The sequence below is a fragment of the Chlamydotis macqueenii genome, chromosome 3 (assembly GCF_036417535.1).
Source record: "Chlamydotis macqueenii isolate bChlMac1 chromosome 3, bChlMac1.mat, whole genome shotgun sequence".
In the NCBI taxonomy this organism is placed as follows: Eukaryota; Metazoa; Chordata; class Aves; order Otidiformes; family Otididae; genus Chlamydotis; species Chlamydotis macqueenii.
The window spans coordinates 3089137-3107918 of record NC_141558.1 but is presented as its reverse complement, the minus strand read 5'-3'; the positions used below and the strand labels follow the sequence as shown (position 1 = coordinate 3107918).

Here is an 18782-nt window from a genome sequence, read left to right as displayed (position 1 = left end):
CAGCTGCCAGCTTAAAAATGCTCTTGTCTTCTGTGTGCAAGTTTGTCACATCTGCCAGCTCCACATGAAGGTTTGCGATATCCTAGAGCTTCTCAGATGTTGCTGGATTCCCATCTGTGATGGTTGCACTAAGTTATAATTCTCCATTGAGTAAAGTAAGAGACATCAGTCGCTCATGGACACCCTGAAGTGAATCTCTACAGCAAGAGCTGAATCCTGTCTGTGATGTTAAGATCTATTCCCTGCTATAGCATGGTTTTTATATGAGACTTTGGATAATCCTTCAAATCTTGGTGCTTCTTCTGTCAAATGGGGACATTATAGAGCTCTGCCTCACCATGCTGAGTGTCTGTTAGGAGATGTCTCACCATAAGGACTTCAGGACACATTACTAAAAGAACCTGGCGGACTAACTCTTGTGATGTGTCATTCAAGACACATGGGCTTGACTCCTCAATGGTAGTGACTATGGCCTGTGAGTCACTCATTACTTCCTAGCAGGTGACAGGAGGAGTTCAAGGGCTGTCATACAGCTTGGTACAGAGAGTTTGAAGATAACCCCATATATGCCACTCTGACTTGTTACAGGCAGGCAGGATACAGATCCCAGAGATGCAGCCATAGGGCTTCCAGCCCCATGGTAGGTGATGTCCTGCTGGCTCAACACAGATGTGGCAGTGCATGGCAGGTATTTTCCACTCCCAAGACTAAGCACAGAGTGGGAGGAGTGGGAGTGGGTTTTTTGAAGTTACTTCAGTTTTAAACCAACTCCAACCCTTTGATAAACAAACCTTGGAAGGGAGTTGAAACCCACTCATGCTAGATGAAGGTGCGTCAGTCACCATGTGCAAAAGTAAAAATCAAAATTAAAAAAATACTTTCCCTGTGTTCCAACTCACCAGGACTTTTTGTTCTAGTTATAATTGGAGAGACCTCTATAGTTGCTTAGGAATAAGGTCTGGAGAAGTGGAACAAAAAGGAACAGTTTATCCCACAGTCTGTGAGAATTGTACATTGAATGAAGATGTCACAGGCTAGAAGTAACAGGGAAGGATGGGAATAAGAAACTCATGGTCAAGATGACAAAAGCCAAGGCATACTTTGTCATTTAAGTCTGTATGAAATAGCCAGGGAATAATTTCTGTGGCAACACAGTAAGAAGTATTGCAGAAATCTTCATATTGCTCCATGGTTCCTGTTGACATCCACCTACTGATCGCATCCCCTTGACTCCTGGGTTCAGATCCTGCTCGTCACTAAGATGCCAAAATTCGCATTCACCACAGAGTCATGAATTTTTAAACAACGGCAGGAATGTGTCAAAATGTCTAGAGACAGTTCATTCCCCCCCTCAGATGTTCGTGCAAATGAGGAGGCAACGCAGTGTTTTGTAAGAGTAGGACTCATCCCGCCTGACTGCTGGTGCTCGCAAGCCCCTGCACTCCCCTGTCAAGGGATGGAGACTCACACTTTGGGAGTGAGTCAACCCCTCCTTGTCCCACACATGGATCTTAGGACAGGGTGAGTCACTTTCTGGGGGTGTCTGCCTCTCTCTATTGACTCGAGGAGACGTTCAGATGACTATCAGCAGTCATGGTACCATGCAATATGAGTGACTCAACACACATTCTCTCAGCCAGCTCCGCACAAAGACTGTGATTAGTGTAGGTTTCTGCACTGAAAACGTTACAGTGGGAAAAGCCTTTATGTGTACACTGGGTTTTTGTTTCTGATGTACTTTATTCCTCTCTCTATTCCTGAATAAATGAACCCAACAGAAACATTTTTAAGCCAGTGTGACACATCTGTCTCTTGTGGCTTGGCGCTGCTTGAGTTTCAGTATGCAGGTACATCCAATGCCATGCAAGTTTCTAATATAACAGCACTAAAAGAAGACAATGTATGACTTTTTTTTTTTCCTGCTAATCGTGAAAAGTTTTAAAACTGAATAACTAGAAGATACTGCAACAAACAGTACTTGTACACTTACCTTACATCACTTAAAAATCGTGTGGCATTGCTCAGCTTTCCAAAACTGTTATGTCTACCAAAAATGTAACACATCTGATGGGTTAAAAATAAATCTAATCTACATCTGTTTAGGGCTGAGGCTATTTTCAGAAGTTTCCATCCATCAGACTCCCCAAGTCTTATGTGCAAGTGTTTCTTATTAAGGACTTAAAACTTAGGGAAAATGGTGGTTTTCTTAAATATGGTGGCCTAAAGCTTCTCTCTTTGATAAGTCTACTGATCTTACTGGTTTGTGGTTTGTTGGTTTTTAAAATTCAGTCTGAAATGCTAATGCACATGTGAGCCCAAAAGCAAGGTATTCAGAGAGACACTTGAGAGCTGGCGGAAAGGCATAGTTTCGGTGGACCTGCAGGCTGGGTGAATTTCAATGAGGGGCAGAGATGGAGGTCTGCCATCCTTCCTGGCTACCTTTTCCATGAACTCTCCTTCAGACATAGCAAGGCTGGAAGGGTGGAAATCTAACCCAACCGTACTGTGGGGTGGGCTCCTCAAAAAGAAGATAAAGTCTCTAGAGTGAGGTCTGAAGAGCCTTCCTTCTATCCCCGTAAAGATCTTCCTTCCATCCCCATGGGAGCCAGGTCCTTGTGGACAGAGGGAAGAGTGAGAAGAAAACAGCAGCAGCAGAAATTTAGGATTTTGAGACATTTTAGCTTTTTAATCCTCAGCAGCTGCAGCAAGCTGCTCCTTGGATTTTCTTAAAATAGTAGAAGCAAAATAGAGCTGAATTTGTTTTCCAGGATGTTACATATCAGAGATGGAGAGGTGTTTGTTATTGTTTGCTTTACTTGAAACTGCTGCCTTTTTCCTTTAGATTTTATAGGTGATGCTCCCAGAGAAATCTTTGGCGAAGGCCCAAAGTATAGCTACCAAATTATTTAGCTTCCCAAACATGGACCTTAGTACCTAAAGGGGGTCTACAAGAAGGACAGGGAGAAACTCTTCAGTAGGGCCTGTTGTAAGAAAACAAGGGGTAATGGTATCAAAATAGAAGGAGGTAGATTCAGACTAGATATTAGGAAAACAATTATTACACTGAGGGTGGTGGCCTGAGATGGTGGATGACCCATCCCTGGAAACATTCCAGGCCAGGTTGGCCGGGGCTGTGAGCAACCTGATGTGGTTGGAGATGTCCCTGCTCCTTGCCGGGGGGTTGGACTGGATGGCCTTTGAAGGTCCCTTCCCACCCAAACCATTTTATGATTCTATGATCTGTTCCCTCACCTGCAGAGCAGTTTTCCAGTGAGCAGCAGTGGGAGCAAAGGAATGAGATGCCAGTGGCCTTTTCTTTTCCTGGGAATCTGTCAATTCATTTTTATTATGATGCTTTGCTCAATGAGTTGGTCAATTTACCCTTGCGATAATCAATGTCTATGATAATCAATGATAATTTAAAAGCTCCTGAAGTGTGATGAGGCACTATTTTATCCACTGGAGCAAATAAGTGTTTTTTTGTGATGGGGAATAAGATCAGGCCCTTTTGGAATATCATGGGATGCCTGCCCCACGCCAGGGCGCAGGGGGGTGAGTTGGGAACCAAGGGTGACCCCAAGGCAGGTGATGCCCTCATGAATGGGAGCAGCGCTGCAGGGTCTGAGTGCATGGGGCAGAGCTGAGTTCTGGTACTGGCTCCCTCAGCAGTGTCAGATAAGGCAAGGGGATGGACCAGATCCGAGGTCGCTCCAGGGGGTCACACCAGGAGCAGAATGAGACAGGGCTGGACACAGGGCTGCAACTCAGATCTGTGGTCCATTCAGGAGACCAGACTGGAGATACGCTACCTCACATACAGGTCTTCGCTCCATCCTGGAAACAGGGCAGGGGAGTTGCTGGAGGGATCAGACTCTTTATTTTGGGACAATTTGGACGGTATTGATGAGTCTTGATGTTCCCTATATTTATATATGCATCTGCATGTGATGACAGGGTGGCAAAAAACCTGACCAACTATCTATTTTTCCCAAAGATGAATGCAAATGGGGATTCCTGATTAAGGCAGAATCAAGTACAAATCAATGTGAATGTTGCTCGTATGAAAATATTTTAGAATAAAAAAGATTCATTCAGTTACAAGGAATATAGATGTCCTGCTCTTCTGTTGGGTGCACTCCAAGATAGACCCCTTTCTGCAGAACGTAGCCTTCATACTTGGGCTGGAGCATTTAGATGGGATCTGGGTTTCAAGTTCTCAAATGTGGATCTCCTCAGAATGAGGACGGAGGCTCTTTGCTGTAAGAAGAGCAGAGGTGGGATGGGGTGGCAGAGCCAACAGCTCATGAAGATAAGCATAATGGGCTATGTCAGAGATCTCCTGAATACAGCATCGTTTCCAATTCGCGCACTGATATTTCTGTATTTCTCTCCTCTAGACTATAAGGACAACCTGACGTGAGTTGAACCTTTGGGCTACTGAGCCTGACCCAGATGCAATAATTTAGTGAGCAGATGATGTTTTCAACCAAACCTCCTGTCTAACTCAGTGGATCTGTGTGTCTTCCGGCAGGTGTGTCCTCTGTGGCCTCCCTGATGTCCCTGGCTTGGGTGCTAGCCTCCTATCACAAGCTTCTTCGGGACTCTAGGGACGACAAGAAGAGTATGAGCTACAGAGGGGCCCTCATCCATGTCTTCTGGCGCCTCTTCACCATCTCATCCCGAGTTATTTCTTTTGCTCTTTTTGCTTCCATCTTCCAGCTCTACTTTGGGATCTTTGTAGTGGTCCATTGGTGTGCCATGGCTTTCTGGATCATCCATGGTGGAACAGATTTCTGCATGTCTAAGTGGGAGGAGATCCTCTTCAACATGGTGGTAGGGATTGTGTACATTTTCTGCTGGTTTAATGTCAAGGAAGGGCGGACTCGATACAGAATGTTTGCGTATTACACGGTAGTCCTGACGGAGAACGCTGCCTTGACGCTCCTTTGGTATTTTTACAGAGATCCTGACACTACTGACTCATATGCCGTGCCAGCACTGTGTTGTGTCTTTCTTAGCTTTGCTGCTGGGATAGCTTTGATGCTGTTATATTATGGTGTGCTGCATCCCATGGGGCCAAGAGCTAAGATCCTTGTCAGCTCCTGTTGCGCCGAGCTGCTCTGGGGCATTCCTTTGCCCCCCGATGTTGAGCCCATGGCACCCCAAACCCCTGGGTACCGGGGGGCCCAGGCTACGCCCACCAGAGCGGTCACGGAGCAACAGGAGGAACTCACAGCTGACACTTGCTTGCCCGTTTTCCAGGTGAGAGCAATGGTACCATCTACTCCATCTGGGCGACCCTACCCCCCCGAGGGGCCTCTCATTAAGATTGACATCCCAAGAAAAAGATATCCTGCATGGGATGCTCATTTTGTAGACAGGAGGTTAAGAAGAACTATCAACATCCTCCAGTATGTCACCCCCACAGCTGTAGGTATTAGGTATAGAGATGGACCTCTCTTATATGAGTTGCTACAATATGAATCTTCACTTTAAAAGCTCCTTAAAGCAAAAGTTAAAAGAGGGGACCTTATTTTTGTTTACGGTAAAACACAGATCATGAAACAAACACAAACCTTCAGATAAGCTTTCTTTCTGGTTGCTGTATGTATAAAAAAAAAAAAAAAGATATTCTCTATGTTTTGTAAGTAAAAACAAAAAGAAAAACTTTTCTTTTGTTTTTTACACACAAGAAACAGTATTTCAACTTCCACACCTAGGATTCACAGGTGGAGAAGGAGGCATCTCCACGTCAGTTTTATACCGTACACCAAGTGTAGAACATTATATATGGGATTGGTGCTGATTGAAAAATAAAAAAAACAAACAAACAAACCTACAACTGCCTTATGCCCTTAGGTGCTGAGTTTCATTAAGTACTGTCACCTTTCTCATGCAAAACTCTTTGATGATTATATGCCAGGAAAAAAAAAACAACCAACTGAAATGTAAACTTTAAAATTAAACTAAAAAAAAAAAAAAAGAAAAGAGAAAAATGAACAACAACAACAAAAAGAGAGAAATGTATGAAAAAAAAATCTTGTTGCTCTGATTGGATTTAGCAGAAAAAAAAAACCCCAAATGTCTAAAGATAAGAAAGCAAAGCTAAGACACCCCCAATGGAGTTTGATTTTTCCACCGGTTGAAAGACAAAATCAGGTCTGTAACTCCATTTGGCAATGCATTTATAACGCCATTTGGCCAAGCCTGCAAGCCTTGACCAAGTCATGTTATAAACGCAGTCCCACCATGTAACCATCTTCCTGGTGCAAATGGGCCACGCGCAACGGTCGGTTCGCACCAGATTAATGTGGTAATACAGCATCTGATCTTGTTTTGAACAATCGCACACGCTAAATAACCACCGTCCGAGCCCAGAATAAGGCCTGCCACCTTGATTTCTGGAAAATAAGAAATCTGCGAGCATTGAAACGATATACCAAAAACGTTATCCTAAAGTACATTTACACATATCGAATAACTATTTCAGTAATAATAAAACTCAGCATAGTAGCAAAAAGCGAGTCAATTTAAAGGCACAATACTTGATCAGTGACTGGCAAAATAATTTGACCTACTGTATCATTTTAAGGCTGTGAAAGGCATACATGTATTATTTGTATTCTCGTGTAAGACCTGTCATGTCTCATTCAGTGCGAGCCTTAAAGTGATTGTAAAGCATCCTTCGTTCCATTTTGGGATTTTTGGGGGTTTTGATTTTTGTTTTGTTTTGTTTTGTTTTGAAGGAAAACAAAACATGAAAATCGGGATAAAAAAAAAAAAAGCAAACAACAACAAAACAACCAACAATCTTCTTCAAACGGTAATAACCTGTAAACTGACTCATGTCTTGAGATGATTTGGTGCTTTGTATTTTCGTTGATGTTGTTGTTGTGATTTAGCTGAGAATTCTTCAACCCGGTACATGTGGGGAACTGCTGATAAAAACTGTCTCGTGTCACCCTCTACTGTAAGTACATGGCGAGAAACACCACCAGAGGAAATTCAAGAGCCTAGCGAGAGCATCGTGGTTTAGCTTAGCCTTCTCACCGCAAGGAGATGCTGCCACCTCCGATGATGGCAAAGCCTAGACGGTCACCTGCCGAGAGTTGTGTGGTTGTCTTGACATTTCCAAATAACCCGCTCGGTGTCTGAACATTCACATCTCTCGAATTCGGTTTCCGTGCTGGAATCTCTTGTTTCGAGTTAAATCATGGGTTCGCGTCTATCTAACACCCTTTTCCTTTTCGAGAGTATTGCTCCTTTAAAGGAATATTCCCATTTCAGGGCATCTTTTCAATCCCACCATCCCTCTGCTTGGGAGGGGAAAAACAACAACAACACAATGACATATTTTTAAGTGAATGCTGTAGTATTTTCTGTGTGCAATTGCAATTTTTTATTCCAGAAATACTGTAACTGTCTAGGGTGCAAAACTCCCATGCTGACCTGTTCTGACAAGAAGATCAGCATGGGGGGGATATTTTTTAATTATGATTATGATTTTTTTTTAATTTGAGGAATCAGTTGATTTTTTTAATTATAATAGTCTTTAAAGAAATTAGTACAAATTTTATATAACAGTTTAAAAGAAGCTGAATGCTTTCTTCGCCTGAATATACCTGAAGAGAAACATTTTTTTTCCGTCAGTGATCCTTTGCAGTGTTCTGTGAAAGCGTTGGGGTTTCTTCTGTTGTTTCATTTTGTTTTGTAAAGAAAACTTTTAACTGGTGCCTGTCCCTTTTAAGGAGGGCAGGACCCATTTACACCAAACGATAGACACACGGCAAAATTTATAAGAAGCCAAATTGTCACTGGTACTGTAATTCCCAGTCAAACTCCATTTCAGGCAAATGTTTCTGGGCTCTGATTACAACTGATATGATGGTCACATTTTCACACAAAGGGAGGAATTTTGTGTTGTCATCCCCTGTCTAAATTCCCAATCCCTTGTTTCCTGTGCACATAAATATATATACACACACATATATATTTGTGAAAGGCTTTCATTTCCCTTCTCCGTTGTCTCTGTCCCATAACCAGTCCCTTCTCAAGTGTCCTACTAACATTTCACCCTGTTTCTTCCCTTATCAGTATGCTGTCTCCATAAAAAGAGGTAATTTGTGAAGTGAACTTGCTGTCTTCAGCCACTGAGTCATAAAAACACAGACGTGCCCATCCTCCAGCAACAGGCCTGCATTTCTCCTCCTAGGACTTTCTTTTGACTTACCTTTAATACTAGTACAGATTTACTCTGATCCAGTTCTTTGAGACTCACACCCTGTGTAAAGACTCTCCTTGGTCCATTCTCGAAGACCTCTCCTCTACACATCTGCATTTCATTGGCATAAGCATGAGAAGGGAATGGATGACAAACAGCCCTTCTGTTCCTTGGCGATCTTTCCTCCAGGAGATAACGTCCTCATTTCCAAAAGCACCAAGAGAAGGTCCCCCTCCCCAAACCTGTCAACCGTGAGGTCTGATTTGGAGATATGATTCCACTCCCTGGCCCCACTGAACAGCCAGACCCTGCCGCTTTGAACCGGGACAGTGAAATGAGTCAACGAGCCAAGGCACACTTATCTGGAGTGAAGGAGGAGACCCTTCAGTGTTGCCTCTCATGAGCATCTGCAGCCTGACTTCCCTCAGGAACGGGACCTTTGCTCCAGACCACCACACCAACAGCCGTCCTCTCCATTCCATTACCGGAGCGGAGGGGCAAAACACTCTAGAAGTGACCTTACTTCTCAATGCAGTGCTAATTTCTCACAGCCAAACCAGCTTGACTAAGGGCTTGACACATCTCTGCTCCAAAGTCCTCCTTCTTCTTGGCTCGTAGTATGGATAACAAGGAAGACAGGTGCCTCCACTGCTTGTAAAGACTTTTTCATTACACCTAGTTGCATAAACTTTCTGCCTCTGCTATTAGTCCTTGCTTTGAATGATATCCACTGGCATCTTGATTTAGCAGAAGATTTCCAGTGAGAGCCCGTGTCAACCCTGAAGAATTATTTCTCTTTGAAGGACTTCATTACAGCCTTAATGTAAAGCACGTACTCTACCACTACACCCAACGAGTTCATGGTGGACAGTTTGGTGTGGTGACCATTTCTTTTTGGGATTATCTGTGATTTTGTTGCCAAACAGCGCCTTTTGCCAAGCCAAAAGCTCGGGGAGGAAATTTATCCCCAGCTCTTTATTGGTACTAATCTCAATGCTGAGTCCAGTCTTCGCCTCCTGTTGTTTGTTGTATTTTTTTTTTTTTTGCCCAGGGTCTCTTTGATTTTTGGTGTGCATTTTGGCAGGATGGTCAATGACTTGTTTTGGTTTCAGTTGCCTTTTAACTCCTCAGTTTCTTACTGGTAGCTTAGTTATACCATGTCCCACCTTCTCACCAGAAGATACTGCATGAGGAGTTTTTCAAACTGTCGTGAAGGAGATTGAGTCCATATTTATTCACGTCAGAGGATCAGTGGGCAACTTCTTTGGCACGTTTGTGCTGCTGGATTTACCCTGGGATCATCTAAACCAGCCAACTATGTCATGCCAGGGCAAAGCTGGAGCATGAGGGCTCTGCCATCCCCACTGTTATATTGTTCAAACCTTCCTTGGCATGGTTTTGACCCACTCCAACAAGCCCTTGGCTCGGGCACAGCTCACACAGGCATTGATGCTGGCCAGAGACCATCCCCAACTGGCAGATTGGATGCAGCTGTCCTGGATTGAGAGTGAAAGATTTTAGTAGTTTGGATGTGGCCAGCACTTCTCAGTTGGCTTCATGACCAGAATGTATCCTGGCAGTGCTTTATTTGCTAATAAAGATGTAACTATATGCCACAGACCAGGATTCAGGGCTTGGTGGAGTACATCGGCTCAAATCTGGCATTTTTCTTTTTTCTGCCCGATTCAATGGACAAGGTATTTTTCAGTTCACTTTGTTCTTTTTGCTGAGGTAATTTTGCAAACAGCGTCATTTTTACCGTGCTGATGGCAACCCATCCATCCGTCCCTCCACCCATGTCAGGTGGCTGGCATGCTTGGTGTGATAGCGTTATACATCTGTAGGCAGCTATTTTGGAGACAAGAATGATTCAGACCAGACCAAATCAACAATGGAAATACAGGAATTACAAAGTCCCTGCCCATGCCCTTGTCATGCTTTGCCACCCAGACAAGGCATAACCAACCTGACCCGCAGAAGAGGAGCAAATGTTGTATAATTACCAGCGGAAAGTGCAAGCAAGCCATCGATTTTGAGTGTAAAGATATATATTTTTTCAGTGTTTTGCATTGAGGCTAATTGTCTGCCTCATCCTGTCCTTCTCTGCGCCCGCCAAAAGTCAGTAGTCATTCGCACGCATTTTTATTTAAAGCTGACCAGATGAAACAGGACAAAATTAATTTCTAGCTTTAGTCAGTGGTCTGCTAAAACCTGGCTGACGCTGCTCACGAGGGGAGCATTGCTATTGACTTTCAGAGAGCAGCCATCCTGCGCTCTTCAGATACGTTTCCGTACACACAAGATTCACTTCACAATTTATCCCTGCTCCTCGCCCCTACACAGAAATGCATGGCACGCCTGTCACCCACAAACCTGCAGCATGAGTAAACCTCCTGAAGAAAATGTGGTCTGAGGTCCATCTGGTGTGGTTTCATTGAAGCTCAGAGGTGCTTTGAAAAGGAAAACTTAACTACTGTGCATTTGCAAAACCTTTCAGTGCCTGCTTGCTGGGCAGCTTGGGCAAGAGACAATTTGGAAGCTGCTGGAGTCAGCCAAAAATTGTGGAGACAGGCTTTTCTAGGATATTTTTCTCTTTTACTCGGTTAGCTTTTCTCCGGATTCTGTTCAGATCAAATGCGATCATACAAAAATAAACCCAGAAAACAAGAACCCAAATAACCACAACAAAATAAGGTCGGTGCCAATCCCCATAGAAGCTGAGGTAGTTGATGTTAGGTGGTAGGGATGATGTGAACTCCGTTGTGTACCCTTGGCTTGCTGAAGCTTGCATGTTGTTATTTTGGCAGTAGTCTAAAGCCCTGGGGCTTTGGGGATGGTAGTTTCCCAGGGTTATGATTGCTGGTTTTTATTTTTTCCTTGGAGCTCAGGTGTATTCTGGTGCAGAGAATCTCAGCCTGGTTTGAAGGAGAAGATTTGAGGCTATCCCAAATAGACGTGGGCAAACCTTTCACTGTGTGCAGAACGCATTTCCAGACCTTTGGGTACCGCTAGAGATGGTTGCAATCCGCTTATTTCTCCATGAGCACGTTCAGAATCGCTTCATTGTTCTGTTGTGTTTGAACTTGGGAACAACGGTGTGGTGACTCTTTTCTGTGGAGCTGTGATGTGAAGAAAGCTAGGAGCCTTCCTGCTGTGCTAGATATTGCCTGTGTTCAACCTTTGTTCCTTGCTTGAAGCTCAGACAGTAGGATAATGAGAAAAATGAGAAAATGAGATGACAAATAGCTGCATATGTTCCACTGGCTCTTCATTGACGAGGAGGGCGGCAATCGGTGACAATTAAAATAAATCCGCATAATCCATCTGGACCTTAATGTATGTTCGCAACCCAATTGGAAAGTGATGTTCTTGATAAAATAATGTGGACTATCAATTCCTGTTGTATATTTGAAAAACTAAAAACCAAACCAAAACAAAACCACAACAAAACAAAGTATTGCAAGCAGACAAAAATTATTTGAGAGCGTAAACTTTACTTCCCCCCCCCTCCGCCGCTTTGGGACACATGCAGCAAGGCAACTGTTTGAAAACCAGGCACTTTGTAATTCGCGGAGTTATTTGGATTTGTGCAACGCTGTGTTTGTCAGCTGGTCTTTTACAGAGAGCATAGAAAGTGGCCACGGTCTAAAACTCATTGCAGATTTCTGGGTGACAGTACTTGCTGGGTTTCGACCCCAGCTGTGCCACGAAGTTGCTGTGTAACCTTGGGCAAGTGATTTAACCTTTCTGTGCCTACAGTTTACCCATCTGTACATGGGTATAATAATATTTACCTACCTCACAGGGGTGTTGTGAGGCTTAAGTACCTGCGTGTTAGAGGTGCTGGAAGCGCGCCGTAAAAATTTCATTTTTGCTGGGTTTGTGCTGTTATCGGGAATGAGCAGAAAAGGGGTTTTTTACAACACGCGGAAGGAAAACCTGCTGGTGCAAGCGTGTGTCGAGAAAGTCTTAAGTCTTTTCTCTCCCCAAAAGCAAGGAATGGAGAAAATCGTTGTGCGCCAACTGGATAACCTTGCTTTCCTGGTCAAATGTAATGGCACTGTTTGCAATATTATTTTCTTACACAACAGGTGACCTTTCCCTTTTCCTTTCTGTTTCTGGAAACTTGAAACTAAAGATCACAAAAGTATTTCTGAACCGAACAGATTACTGGTGAATACTTGAATTTCTTTAAAAGTTGCTCTCATCCGCCACGGTTAATGTGCACTAATCTTTCAGTCATCAGCTTCCATCTGAATACAGTGAAAAATTTGCTCACGCTGTTTTGGAATAGCCTGGACCTTACTTGGGAGGCTGGTATGCTGTTTGCTGAGGACTCTTGTAGGCATGGGAAAACTAGAGTCTCAACTGATAAACACATGAAAAATCTTTTTTTTCTTTTTGTTTTTGCCTTTAAGTTTCTTGTCTGCCTAGGACAGCACAATAATTGCAGCTTACTTGGTTGTACAGTAGCTTTTTTTTGAACTGTTTCCTTATGCTGAGGGCCAAGGTGGGTTGTGAAAGGATAAACTAGACTCAACATTGCTCATGCGCGACTCTTCTCAAAGTACCCACTTTCCTGGAGAAAAATCTGAGCCACATCCAGAGATACTAGACCAGGCCTGCCTTCACCGTCCTCCCACAGGCAAAACTTCCCTTGCCATCCACGGGAGTTTTGACTGTCGATTATGTGTCCATCGAGGTGGATTCATCCCTGGTTGAAGCCCAAGACACTCGGGTGAAACCCAGGATAATTTTCGTCAGATAATTCAAAAGGGGTAGAAAGCCTGGGTGGTTTTTTTTTTTTTTGTTTTGAGCCAAGTGTTTTTGTTGTTGAAGTGTCCTGACCATTATATTATGTCTCTTTTGGAAATGTAATGTGAGGCAAGACTCCCCGCTCCCTTTTAGAAAAGCTTTTTGAAGCCTACTCATGCACTCCTTACTCAGGCAAAACTCCTGGGTTTTGTTGTTGGGTCTCGTTTTCTCTCCTGAGTAAGGACTGTGAAATCTGGCCTGTTCTGGATAACCAGATGGCGTTTCAGGCGGCTGTTGTCTCCTCTAACCCAAGACTTGCCTTGCATGAAGCAAGACCGAAGCTAGGAAACCCTCCTCCTCCAGCTCCGTCTTGATCTGCCACGTACCTTCCCTGTCCTTTTTCTGTATCCACCATGGGGAGGTAGTTCAAAATCTTCTGGCTACATGGGCCAGGCTTTTCCACACGACTAACCAGGCAGCTGCATATCTTCCCACTGGGGCAGAGAAAATTCAGAAGCCTTGCTCTTGAAGATGGGTCACTGCTCTTCTTCATCGGCTTTGGGTCTGCTCCTTCTCCATTCTTATCCCCAACCGTTTATTTGCCCTGTTTTAAGCACTCATCTCAGTGCTTCTGGATTCTTTTTACTGCTTCTGTTCCAAAAAGATCGAAGCTGGGAAACAAAACAGCAATGTAACTCCTTCGGTGCTATGCTAACTGCTTTGTTCGACCCAACCAAATGCTGGCCAACATATCCCTCTTTGTCCTAGGAAGCACCACACATCTGTGTCTTGAACAGGGATGGACTGAGAGGGGTGAGAGAGGGCAAGTGCAGTTTTGAAAGCAATTAAAGTCTTATGTGTATCTAGTAGATAAAAAAAAAAAGATGTAAATGCAGACTGCTTTCAAAGCTAGTTGTCGCCCATCTTGTGGAAGTAACTATAAGGTATTGAGGGCATTATATATATATATGTATGTATTTTTTAAAAAAAAAAAAGACAAAAATTTCACCTTATCAATAAATCACCCTTTAATTTTCCTGAAAATGTACCGTTCAACAGTAAACACACCTGGCTGTGCTTGCACCTGGTTGCTTTACTTTGACTCACTTCAGCAGCAGTGGCTATTTTAACTGCAAAAGTCAAAACGTGGGAGGAGAGAGAGACCTCCTCCAACTATATCTTAGGCCGGATGAAAAGTGAGTGGCTGTGAATTTTCAGAATTAAAGGGACTAATCAACATGTATGTCTGTGTCTATATACACAGTCCTGTGGAAATATAGAAAAGCATACATGCCATGTTACTGCAACAGTATATATGTTTTAATATATAGGAACATATTGTGAATTCCAAAGGGCTTTTTTGAGATGAGGAAGGTAGTTTCTGGGGTGAGGTGCTAGCAATTTGGGATTTGCAAGCAGAGTTGAAATAAATCTTCCTTGTATGTTTTTTTTTAAAGTAAAAACAGGGACAAAAGAGCATCAGAAACTTAAGGTTCGTCTGAGGAAATGATATGCTAGTTGATCTTCCACTTCTTAAGAAATTTGGAAGCCAAAATCAGACCAAAAATGAGGGCCAAACACAGTGTCAGTGTAAATCAGTAAAGTTCCATCGATGTCCAGGTGCCTCCTGACATTCCCTTTGATAAAAATAGTCATTTCTGCTGGTGCCAGGGGAGCCCAAACTGGGCCGTGTTGTCAACATTCAGGCAAAACTGCAACAAAATCAGGAGTTTCTTTCCAAGCAGAGACATCTGAGTGTGGCATACCCTGGCCCTACATGGGGGCTTTGTAATCTCCAGCCTTAGCTGAGATTCCACCAGTATCCACCAGTATCACCAAACAGCTCTGTTCACGCACACAGCAAACTAGGCCCACCCTCCTTTGCAGGGATTAAACTCCCCAAATCCCATTAAAAGAACTCAGATTTTTAGAATTCAAATGCCACTCAAAGGGAATGATTATTGTTTTCTCTCCAGATGTCATTCCTGTTCATCAGTCACAAGGACAAGCAGCTTGTATTTTGCTTTCTGGCTGTTATTTACCAATAAAACTCGCTGCCAGTGCCAGAGCCTCCTTCCCTCAGGCCCAGCTGAGCACTGCCTGCATCCTGGCCTGATCTTTTCCTCCCCTTCTTCCACCTTAAAAACAAACACTGTTCCTTCCCAAGTAGCAAAGATCCAGGACAAATGCCAGCTGATGACACCTGCAATCTGTTCGCTTTAGGATTTTATTTTGGTTTCTGAGGGCACGCGAGCACACACAGAGACACGCACCTGCAGAAATTGCGGCAGCCTGAAGTCAAAGCCACTTGACCTCAATGGACTTGGTCTGAGCTGACACTGCTGCAAGAGAAACCATACACCCAGTGTTCCCCAGGCAACCCCCTCAAATTACTACAGTTTCACACCATAATGTTTTTTTTTCAATAATTACTGAAGGCTGGGTATCAGTCAACAAATTTACGATGGATAAGTAGTAGGGGAAGTGGACTGGTTCGCACTTATCTGTAGACCTCTTAGTAGTACTGGAGCAATTAAATAAGCCTTAAATTGGGTGTAATTGCAGCCATTTGGAGGAGAGCTGTGATGCATGTTTTCTAAAAAAGTGGCCAAATCCATTGGCCCCCATCTTCTCCACATAGAGAGAGTGAGAGGGAAGAGATTTGGCATTCAGCATCAAAGTTTGCCAAATGTGTGCCCTCCCAGAATGGATCTAAACCTTTTTTTTTTGGTGGACAACATTTTCCTATGAGAAAAAAAAAAAAACAATAACTTTGGCTAATATTTCCACTCTGCACATTGTTTTACCATTCCAGCCTTTTCTTCCAATGAGGAATGGGAAGTAGTTTCAAAAGTGATTAAATTACTCAGGAAAGGACTATTTCACATCTAGGTCTGGTGACTTCCACTCACGTCATCGAGACAAGTTCAGACTATTCCGCTAAAGCCGATGTGATTACCCATGGTATGAAACCAGTACGAGATAATAGCTGTGGTGAGTCCCTTGCGTTAGTCTCCTCCGAGTTTCCTATCACAAACTAACTGTGATGTGCTTGGGAACCTGACATGGCATGCCCCATCATGGACTTGTTGCCCTAAAAATAGGATTTTCACAGAAAGGCTATATATTCTGGAGGCTTTGAAAGACTTTTTGACTGCAAGGAAATATCATCCCTTTGGTGTGTGTATTTTTGGATGCACTGCTGTACATGGAGGGTAAAATCATGGTGCCTGAAGATATACGTTCTCTCTCCATCTCTGCCATGGGCTGTTGGTTGGCAAAGCCAAGGGGATTTTGGGGTTGTCTCTGCTGGCAGATGCAATATGTTCCCTAGTACCATTGGCCTGTGCCCCAGGCCATGTGATACGGGAATGGTCAGGCTGTTGCCTGGCTCCCACCACCAATCCATCCTCCAGCCCTGCCATACTTGCCCCAGGTGTTGCAACACGGGTTTAAAGATCCTTGTCTACACTATGAAAGTGCTGGCGCAACAGACCAGATGCATACTTCTTGCAAAGCTCTTGAGTACCTTCCGATTGAAAAGAATTCCGAAAGTTCAGGATATCGTCTCAAATTAGCTTTCATCCTAGGAGCATTTTTGATTAGTGAATTTTGATAGTACTGGAAAATTGGCACAGCCATAGAGAATAGCACAATTTAAATACTTATATTTCAGAAGTGCCACTTTTCCCATAAACATTGAAATTTCACTAATCACTGCTGGAACTCGTCGTTAACATTCAAAACCCGAAAAATACTCTTGCACTCGATTCCTCAGATAAACCTTATTCAAGGAGAACAAATTTCCCAATCACTACAAAATGGTAAAAATAAGCTATTAAAGCAGGACACCTGGCTTTTTCTAATGTTTTTGAGTGCAATAAACTGTATCCACTGAATGTTGTCCATCTGCCTTCCAGTAGGCATATTAGGACTGCAACCAGGCTTAGGACGCTCTTGTGCTAAGCACCTTATCAAAACACAGAGAGACATGGACCTGCCCCAAAATAGCCTTCCGTTTCACTGCAGGTTTTTTTTTTTGTGTGACCTTGGGCAAGTCTGCTCTGTGCCTCAGTTTCCTCATCTGTAAAATGGGAGGTGTAAAGCCGACCTCAAAAGGATGATGTGAGGATTATTTAATCAGTGTTGATGAAGTGCTTCAAGATCTTAACATCAAAAGCGCTGCAGGACTGCGGTGGTGTTGGGCAGATCAGGTCAACGCAATGCATCATGTCACCTTCCCCCTGTCTACACGCAGCCCAGCAGAGACAGAGAGGCAGGCTGATCTGAAATTGGGTTTCAGCACAACCCATTGAAGATGCCACACTAAGATTTTGGGGAGTGCTTTTCTCCATCCCCTGAAGTGCTCTACTCTCCCTTTGGAAAGCATTCAGTGAAGCCAACTGAGAAGCCAGGGATTTAGCATAGTTCCATTGGATGATGGAGTTGGAGAAAGCAGAGATGGAAAGAGCACGTGGGTCATCAGGTGCATTCCCAAGAGCTAATGCCACAGACATCCCTGTGTCTTATTCTCCCACCCTAAATCCTATCTCACTGGAAATCTTCCAAAGAAGGAGTCTGCTCACCCTAGACCCTAATGGTCTAAGCTTTTTGAGTAAGAAGTACATTTTTTGTTAGCTCAGCTTGAAACTCAGTCATGCCCATGCCTTGAATCTTGCCTTATTAACTGAGCTCAGCCCATTCTGGACCCAGGTCATACATCTGAAGTTGTCCTTCCAGTGCCATTCTGAAGCAGAGTGGCTTGCAGGTGAAGATTCCCATCCCTCCAAGTTAGGATCAAGGATCTGCCAGTTCAACTTTTTCCTAGGTCACTTCTGCACCTGAGTCATCCTTACTGGGGGTCTAGAGAGACTGGGATCCGTATTAGACGCCCAAAAGTAGATGTGAATGAACAAGGAAAATTATTTCAAGTCCTGTCACAGGCAACTGCTTTTCTCCTCCACAGTGGTGTTTCGACACCATTTCTAACTTCTGCCAGCAAGCCACACACGTGGTGCTTGGGAGATACAAGGACTGCCAACAAGCCCTGCTCTGAGCTGGCCAAGAGAAGTGGCCAAGGGCCAACCTGACCCTCTTCTCATGTCCAGTGAGCACATTTCTGCTGATAGTGGTGCTGTTGCCCTTGATTTGGTGCAGTGCTGCTGAGAGCAGGGGCAGGCTGCTTGTCCGCAGCTGTCTGAAGAGCTAGGCTGGTTTAGATGGGATGGGCTGACAGGTGTCAACACGATGCAAAACTGGTGCTATTAACTTGGCATAGAGTGCCTGTGAGTCTCTTCTTTTTCTTTTTCGATCACCAAGCAATTACCTTACGCATGGGAAGCCTGTTGTTTATAGACAGTGTCTGCACTGACTTCTGGTGTCATGGGAGGGCTCTGAGTACGTCTCCTCTCTTATTGCCCAGCTCTTCCTCTCATTTCTAAGTCTTGGAGTGCAAGGTGTGCATGTGTGTGTGTATGCTTGAGCGTGAAATTATGAGCAAAAGAAAAAGAGCAAGAGCCAGCCCAAAAGTTTAGTGCAATGGACTTTTTGACTGAGTAAGGAGTGAATGAGAAGCATGGGCTAAGACCTCAGAAGACCAGACGTGCAGATTTTGATCTCCGTCTTGGTCCGGCAGGACTTAGGTAAAACCATCAAGATCGTTGTCTGTGTCCAGGACAATTTCTTCTCTGGGCTCCCAGGGAGTGACAGATTGAGATATTCAGGGTAGGGCTCTGCAGAGGGATGAGATCAGACTCACTTCTGTTTTAGTGGAAGCTGAAGGCGTCCAGCACATCCCAGGAGGCAT

The 18782-nt window shown here is 43.9% G+C and overlaps 1 protein-coding gene across 1 annotated transcript in view; it reads left to right on the top strand.

Annotated features, from left to right (window-relative positions):
* XKR6 (XK related 6) overlaps positions 1 to 6937 on the top strand; it is a 188091-nt gene extending 181154 nt beyond the window's left edge. Inside the window, exon 3 of the mRNA XM_086745647.1 lies at positions 4532 to 6937. Within this exon, the coding sequence (XP_086601773.1) occupies positions 4532 to 5496 (965 nt within the window). The 3' untranslated portion in view covers positions 5497 to 6937. The remainder of the gene's footprint in view (positions 1 to 4531) is intronic.
* The last annotated feature ends 11845 nt before the right edge of the window (positions 6938 to 18782 follow it).